Source organism: Cucurbita moschata, unplaced genomic scaffold (genome assembly GCF_002738365.1).
Source record: "Cucurbita moschata cultivar Rifu unplaced genomic scaffold, Cmos_1.0 Cmo_Scf00014, whole genome shotgun sequence".
NCBI classification, from domain to species: domain Eukaryota; kingdom Viridiplantae; phylum Streptophyta; class Magnoliopsida; order Cucurbitales; family Cucurbitaceae; genus Cucurbita; species Cucurbita moschata.
In genome coordinates this window covers 429,273-437,218 of record NW_019268530.1, presented here as the reverse complement: position 1 = coordinate 437,218, position 7,946 = coordinate 429,273, and the positions used below count along the sequence as shown (strand labels likewise).

General features: G+C 39.2%; 2 protein-coding genes across 4 annotated transcripts; both read left to right on the top strand.

Moving 5' to 3' along the window:
* Positions 1-1,830: 1,830 nt before the first annotated feature.
* On the top strand, positions 1,831-4,194 carry LOC111452847 (auxin-responsive protein IAA26-like). Of its 2 annotated transcripts, none has more exons than XM_023093752.1 (6): positions 1,831-2,229; positions 2,376-2,838; positions 3,273-3,553; positions 3,627-3,774; positions 3,858-3,922; positions 4,011-4,194. In XM_023093752.1, exons 2-6 carry the CDS (start codon positions 2,444-2,446, stop codon positions 4,040-4,042), a joined length of 921 nt encoding a protein of 306 aa, XP_022949520.1. In that variant the 5' UTR covers positions 1,831-2,229; positions 2,376-2,443; the 3' UTR covers positions 4,043-4,194. The 2 variants fall into 2 exon arrangements, with proteins under 2 accessions (XP_022949520.1, XP_022949519.1); XM_023093751.1 differs by having other exon boundaries at positions 1,841-2,229; positions 2,341-2,838.
* Positions 4,195-5,704: 1,510 nt separating this feature from the next.
* On the top strand, positions 5,705-7,288 carry LOC111452583 (protein IQ-DOMAIN 14-like). 2 transcript variants are annotated; one of them, XM_023093376.1, is made up of 2 exons: positions 5,705-6,285; positions 6,393-7,288. In XM_023093376.1, exons 1-2 carry the CDS (start codon positions 5,896-5,898, stop codon positions 7,128-7,130), a joined length of 1,128 nt encoding a protein of 375 aa, XP_022949144.1. In that variant the 5' UTR covers positions 5,705-5,895; the 3' UTR covers positions 7,131-7,288. The 2 variants fall into 2 exon arrangements, with proteins under 2 accessions (XP_022949144.1, XP_022949143.1); XM_023093375.1 differs by having other exon boundaries at positions 5,705-6,303.
* The last annotated feature ends 658 nt before the right edge of the window (positions 7,289-7,946 follow it).

Genomic DNA, 7,946 nt, shown 5'->3' with positions numbered 1-7,946 from the left:
AGAGAGAGAGAGAGAGAGAGAGAGAGAGAGAGAGAGAGAGAGAGAGGCCTACCTATATACAGGGGAAAGTGGGGATTGATAGAGCATATAAAGTGTATGTATATATGAATAATGCTACCTATCACATTTGAATTTCATCAACAAAGAAGAAGGAAGGAAGGACAAACCGGATAGATGATGTGAAAGCCATTAGCCATCTCCATTGTATTTCATCAACTTTTTTTTCTTTGTTCTTGTACCCATTAGTTTATTTTTAATTTTATATATAATTGAGCGTCTTTTATCTCATACCCATTTGATCAATAAAGAACGAGAGAGTTGATTGTTGAAAATTGTTTGTCGAAAAAAATCAAATAGAAAAACTTGACATAAATAATGAATAATTATAAATGCAGGTACCCATTCGAAGAAACGATGAAAGGTGTTATGAAAGAGCATTGAATGATGGGGAAAAAGAGAGACTATAATTGACTAGAGAGGCATCCTTGGTGGTTGTCATCAACATGGTTACCCTTTATTTCCTCAATTCCTTTGCACCTTTTTAACTTCCAATCTGATGGGATAATAATCTTAAAAAGTGGGAGAAAGTTAATACATTTAATACTAATCGACTGCTTTAAACACATTGAAGTAAGAAGTAAAGAAAGTGCAATAAAAATGAGGAAACTTGAGAAATAATATCATTTGAATTATCATTAACCATTTTTTAAAATGATTGGAGGATGGATCCCACCTTATTAGTACTTTATAATTGATGAATAAATATTGGGGCAAAATAGCGGCGCCTGCTTTTATGAGCAAAAACAAAAAAAAATGAAATAGAAAGATAAGAATAACATAAGTGGGAAACATTATAATTATACTAATAATACTAATACTCTTATACTTCTGATTAAAATTTTGATTAAAATGGAATATTGATGGAATATGTGGAAGAAAAGAAAAAATGACCCAAATCCATGAAGTAAAAGAGGTTGGATGGTTTGATTTGATTTGACTTCTTGTCTTAGTTACATTAACTTCTTCTACTCTAGTAACGCACACACCGAATCATTACCCCCATCTGATTTAACCTTCTCTCCACGCCTTGCTTCCTCATCACCGTCCATTCCCTTCTTCTTACAAAAATAGTTTAATTTTTTTTTTTTAAATTAATGTAGGTTAAGTGATATGGTACATCTTTAATCCACCTAATTTAGAATTTAAAGGTGACGTGTAAAGTTGAAGGCACGCGAGTATAAGAAAAAGGCGAAGAAAAGTGGTAAGTTAAAAAGGCAAAGGCAAAGGGGGTGAGTGGGGGTTGTAGTACGGCTGCGTCAAATCGCATAATAGTTATTGACGTGGCATAAGGAAATTATAATACGACAATAATTGTTGCTGACTTGGCGTTCTGAAGGCATCCATCCTCGGGCTTGTTGGATGGTCGGAGGTGAGAGAGTGAGATGAATCACGGGCGGCTCACGACGCAAAACGACAGCACTACCAAGTGTGCTCAACACCCCCGCTTTCATATCCACTTGACACGTGTTTATTAAATTAAAAAAAAAAAAAAAAAGAGTGAGCCGCATAGGGTACAGTATTTGGGCGGGGCGGGGCGAGGCGAGAAGGCTCTGCCAATTTGAGAGTTTGAAATAATAATGGATACAGATTTATTTAAGGGTTTAATAAACTCGTATTTGATTTGAAATTATAAGGATGTGTTGTTGAGTTGAAGCTAATTTAAGATTGATGGAGTGTTTCCCCCCACAAAAGCAGGCATGTTGGGTAATGGTTGGGTTGTTGTGCAAGTTACGGTAATCCCTTGTTTCTTTGTTTTGTTCTTCTTCTCTTGCTGGGTACTGGCATTGCATAGAGAGACAGAGAAAGAAAGAAAGAAAGTTTTTGGATAGAGAGAGATGAGGAGAGCATCTTTTTAGCACGCTTTGCTTCCTGAGCTGAGTAACCCACCAATATATATTTTTGTTTTTTTTCATGTTTTGATTGAGTGAATAATAATGCTCTATGTACTGTTCCCTCTTTTGGGTTCTTTTGCTCCTCAAATACATTCTCCTCCTTCAATCTCCTTTCATCTTCCTCTTCTCTCCTTCTCCTTCTCCTTCTCCCTCATTATATATATATCCTCTTCAACCCTTTGCTTCGCTGCCTATTTTCATTCTCTTCTCGTCTTTCTTTCCACGATTTGAGACCTGGGTCCTCTTTTTTATCATCTCTTCTTCAAGATTTCACCAGGTACTTGGGGTATTTCGTTTTATCTTTTTGTTTCTTTATTTGGGTTCTGTTTTAGTCTTTCATCTAATAACTGCCTCTGTTTCTTACCTCTTCTCTCCTTCTCCTACTCAGTTTTCTTGCCTATTTTCTCGAACAATTTCATTCAGAAAGGATACCAATTCGTATTTCCTGATTTCTCCCATCTGGGTTTCCTCAAAAACTCCCAAATCTTTCAATGGAGATGAATGGGTGTTCTGAGAAAGACGAGGATTGTCCTCAGCTGTTGGATTTGATCCCCAAACACCGCCAATGGCTTTCCGCCGTAGATGTCGCCGGAAAAACGCAAACCTCCGACGACAAGAAGCTTGAGCTGAGGCTTGGCCTGCCTGGAGAAGCCGACTGGTCCCGCAATGAAAGAAATGACTCTGTTCTCTCTTTTGGCCATTTTCCCACTTCTTCAAAATTTTCTCCCTCTGAGAATCCGTGGTCGTCGTCTGCAAATTTCCTTGGAAAGCTTCAACCCAACAACTTTTCAGGGTTTTGTTCTAAAATGGGAGATTTACAAAATGCTGAAGCCAAATCATTTCCTTCCTCTGCTAACACACCTGTTTCTAACACTTCTCAGAAAAGGTACACCCTCTCTTTCTCTTGGTGTTTAGTATTATTTTCATGGCTGTTGAAACTCGAAGCATGTGTAAAAAGGACAAAGGGTCATCTTATGGCAGGCTTGTGTTCTTGTGGTCCATGTCCTGTCCTTGCATCTTTTTTAATCCTTTCCACTTGGTAATTGAAAAATGGGTCTAATCTTATCTTTCCTTTCCTTTGTCTGTTTGTTTTTTGGCATTAGTCTTAATCAAAGCTTCCCTTCACAAGAATCTTTTTTTAGCTAACTTTTGTTTCAATTTCTGAATTTAGATAAGTGAATGAATTTGGGTTGTAAGGGTCAAGTTGATGAACAGCGGATGTTGTCAATATCTACTTTACTTTGAATGCTCTGTTTTTCAAAGAATTAGGTAGTGAAATACACTAATAAGAATTGCGTAACTGTGTGAACAAATACAAAGGACTGCGCCTGCTCCAGTTGTGGGATGGCCACCAATTCGATCCTCGAGAAGAAACCTCAGAAGCAGCAGCTTTGAGAAGCCTGCAGTGGAGTCCGCGGATGCCGCCCCGAGCAAGCTCCCGGCTCCCCGGGAGAAACGGGTCGAAGCTGGTGGGAAGGGACTGTTTGTGAAGATCAATATGGATGGAGTTCCCATTGGTAGGAAGATAGATCTCAATGCCTATGACAACTATCAAAGACTTTCGTCTGCTGTTGATGAACTGTTCCGAGCCTTACTTGCTGGTAATCTCCACAAGAACTGTTCCGAGGGTTTGGTTGTTGATTCGTCTTCTGAAATTTGTTGGTGTTTGTGCAGCTCAAAGAGATTCGTCAGGCAGTGGCGTGTTGAAGAAGCAAGAAGAAGAGAAACCAATCACGGGTTTGCTGGATGGAAGTGGAGAATATACGCTTGTTTATGAGGACAACGAAGGCGACAGAGTTCTTGTTGGCGATGTGCCGTGGCAGTAAGCATAACTCTCTGCACATCCTTTTATTAGCATTACATAACAGTAGAAGCGTTTCGTAATCTCCTGTCCTCGTGTCACAGAATGTTCATTTCCACGGTGAAGAGGCTGCGCGTGCTGAAGAGCTCTGAATTGCCAGCGTTGAGTGGTGAGTTGAAACACAACCAAACCAACATTCTTGTTTATTTCCTCATTTGATGCCATCACTTACACACCCGGGATTTGTTTGATTACAGTGGTTGGTTCGAGGCCGCAGAAGAGAAGTTAAGTTGTAAGGAGAAGGTTTAGAGAAGATAGAATCACTCATGCTTTAATCATCATCCCCATACACTAATGGGGTTATGCTTTTCATTTTGTAATTTCTGAAATTGCAATGTAAAATCCAATCAAATCAATCTCCCATCGCCTAAATTAGCCACTCATTTGGTGTTCTAATATAAATCCCTCACTAGGATAAGATTAAACATTAAGATAACTACAAACAAAAGTTCAGGTCAGCGTACTTCAAGAACGAATCGATTCCATTTTAAGTTTGGAGACGTAGTCGTGTAGTATCTGAAAAGGGTTTTGAGTTGGGAAAAGGAAGAAGGGCATTAGTTAGGGAGATGGGTCAGAAGAAGGGCATTAGTTAGGGAGATGGGTCAGAAGAAGGGCATTAGTTAGGGAGATGGGTCAGAAGAAGGGCATATGGAATGGGAACAAAGGGATGTGGTGGCATCCATCAGTTGTGTCACTGTCATTCAGAACTGGCCTAACTTTGGGCCCAAAAACTGACCAACAAGTCTACTCCTTTTCACTTCTCAATGAGTGGTTAGGGGTGGGAACATTTCTTACTTTACCCTTTGACAACAACATTGCATCCTGTGATTAATGTGTGGCCGACCACGCCAACCCTTGGGTCGGTCTCCACCTCAAGCTCATCAACTTCGGTCCTCTTTTTGTTTGATTCACTATCAGATGGCCTCTCCTATCTTAATATGGAATAGTAGTGGTTGTGAATGTTTTTTTTGAAGGTTATTGCACACGAGGATGGGCAAAATAATGCAAATTGGGGTCAAAACCTATGAATCTACCTTCCTCTATCACTCAATTATTAGCATTACCATAACTCTAAATTGATGATGTTTTAAATAATTCCTACACTAATGTAAATGTCCTACAGTTTAGCATTCAATATCATTGAAATCAATTAATGTTTTCACACCCAACACAATTAACCTGACCTTTTATGCATATGATTTTAAAATCTATATCACATGCATTATCCTAAGTACAAGTCTGCCAAATGATATCATTTTCTTAATTTGCTCAAATTTCCACTCTTTCTATTCGAATAATCATCTTAGCCGTCGTACTCCAGTGATGTAGCTCTAGAGTTGAATGAAAAAAATATATATATGTGTGGATAGACTAGTGAGTTGGAAATAAATTATAAGTTCAAATTCTGTCTCGACTCTTTTGACGTTTGAAATGTAAAATTCAAACATAAATTAAATAAAAATTGAATGCGAATTTACCTTACTCCAGCTGATGCACCCCCCTAAAAAAATGGGCTACACCGAACACATTGGGCCTATAGTATCATTATGACGTGTGTGATCAAGCGTGCCCTATTTGGTCCCCTAATCCAACGACCCAAACTCAATTATTGACTTTGATTGTCTGAAAAAATTTGGCGCCTTCAATGAATAATAATAGTTGGAGATTAAGGTATGAGAGTAATTAAATTTAAATTATGGTTTGATTTAAACAAACTATAGGCTATGTTTTTCTTTTATAAAAAAGAAAAGAAAAAGAAAAGGAAATTATAGGCTATAGATATGAATGAAAGTATTATTGGTTTGTGAATTATTGAGTTGAATAATGGATGAGTTAGATGCGTATTAATATTGTGATTTAATTTAGGGTAATATGATTAGAAATGAGTCAAAAGAAGGAGGGCAGTACAATTATAGTGAAACTCTCTGTAATTCTTTTACTGTCTTTGACTCAATTTTCTCTCTCTCCGATTAATTTCCAACGGAGGAGGAGGTGGAGGAGGTGGAGGAGGAGGGTATTCAAAAGGCAATATGATATCCACACACAACACATCAAAAAAGACAAGAATCTCACCAAATCAGAATGGGGAAGGCGATGAGATTGTTGAGGGCCTTATTGGGAATGAGGAGAGACAAGAATGCCGATCACAATTCATGTTTGCCCGCCGATGGTGAAAACAAAGAGAGGAATCGGTGCAGTTTTTCAAAATCCGGGAAGGAATTCACCGGAGAAGTTCAGAAGCTGCCACCGCCGCCGAGAATGGCGGATGCTGATTGCCAGAGATCTTGTCCTGCAGAGGAAGAGCGTAATGAACATGCGATCGCTGTCGCAGCAGCATCGGCTGCTGCTGCTGATGCTGCTGTGGCGGCGGCTCAAGCGGCGGTGGCGGTTGTTATGCTTACCAACCAAACTAGAGGAGGTGGTTTGTTCAATGGAGGGAAGGTGATTTCGGCTGCTCTTACAATTCAAAAGGTTTTCAGAGGCTTTTTGGTAAATCAATCGGTTTCATAATTTTTGGTTTAATAATCCTTTTCTCTTCTCCAATAATTATATTCAAATTATTTGAAATTTGATTGCAGGCGAGGAAGGCACTTCAAGCATTAAGAAGTTTGGTCAAATTACAGGCTTTAGTTAGAGGCTTTCTCGTTCGAAAACGAGCAGCCGCCACATTACAGAGCATGCAAGCTCTAATCCGAGCACAAACCACCGTCCGATCGCAACGAGCTCGTCGTTCAAGCAACAAAGAGAACAAATCCCTGCTGGAAAAGTCTCCGGATATCGGCGACGTCAGATTTCTTTTCTCGGACGAAATCGAAGACCCCAAAATCGTGGAAATCGACAAACTATTCCAGAAACCCAAATCGAGGTCCCGGCATTTCAACAACCTCCTCTCGGACCTTGCCGACGACCGGCCGTCGCCGTACCTCTGGACAATGGCTTCGCCGGCCAGATTCTCAGGCGGGGAGTGGTGTTTCACCGGCGGAGAGGAGTGTGGGAGGATGTCGACAGCCCAGAGCACGCCGCGTGTGCGGAACTACGGGTGGACGACGGCGGCGGCGACAGCGACGCCGGCAAGGGTGGTGTACGGCGAAGGGTTTTTCCGTCCGTTTACGAATTTTCCGAATTATATGGCGAGTACGAAATCGTTTAAGGCGAAATCGAGGTCGCGAAGCGCGCCGAAACAGAGGGCGGAGGGTTGGACGAAGAACAGAGTGGCGTTGAATGAGATTATGGGAGGCAGGAACAGCACCAGCGGCGTGAGAATGCAGAAATACTGTCATCGGATTGAAGGAGATGAAGGGTTTGATGAGTTCTGATTTTTGTTGAGACAGGTTTGAAAGATTGAATCAGAGTGTTCCTGTAAATTCATAATTTCTCGATCAATTTCTTACTTTTGTTTTGTTTCTTTTACATAAATGACAAAAATCATGTTTGTTTGTTTGTTTGTTCATCTAAATTTAGCCTTACTTTTACTACTCACCACTTATATTCACCTTTGAATTTGATAAATTTAGAACTTTAAGGTTAATTTGATAAACTCATGTTTTTGTTCATTATTTTATTATTCAATTAAAAAATATATAACTTGAATTGGTAAATTTGATTTACAAGTTTCATAGGTTTGAAATGTTGTTGTTTAAGGTTTGAAAATTTGAAATTCTGTAACCTCTAGTATTCTTCTAGATTATAAATTTCAAATTTATTAAGATTAAAATACATTATAAGATAAGAATGCTTCTAGATTATAAATTTCAAATTTATTAAGATTAAAATACATTATAGGATAAGATTATACCGTGTATGTAGTAGCTAATAGCCCAAGCAATCTCACAATCCACCTCATTAGGGGGACAACGTCTCTGCGGGGGGACAACGTCTCTGCGCTGACACATCGACCACACATCACCCAATGTCTAGCTCTGATATCATTTGTAACAGCACAAGTCCATATTGTTCGCTTTGACTGCGACACATCACTCAGTGTCTAGCTCTGATACTATTTGTAATAGCACATGTCTATATTGTTCGTTTTGACTCGTTACGTTTCGCCGGTTACCTCATGTAACGTCCGAAAAAAAAAAAAAAAAAAAAAAAAAAAAAAAAAAAAAAAAAAAAAAAAAAAAAAAAAAAAA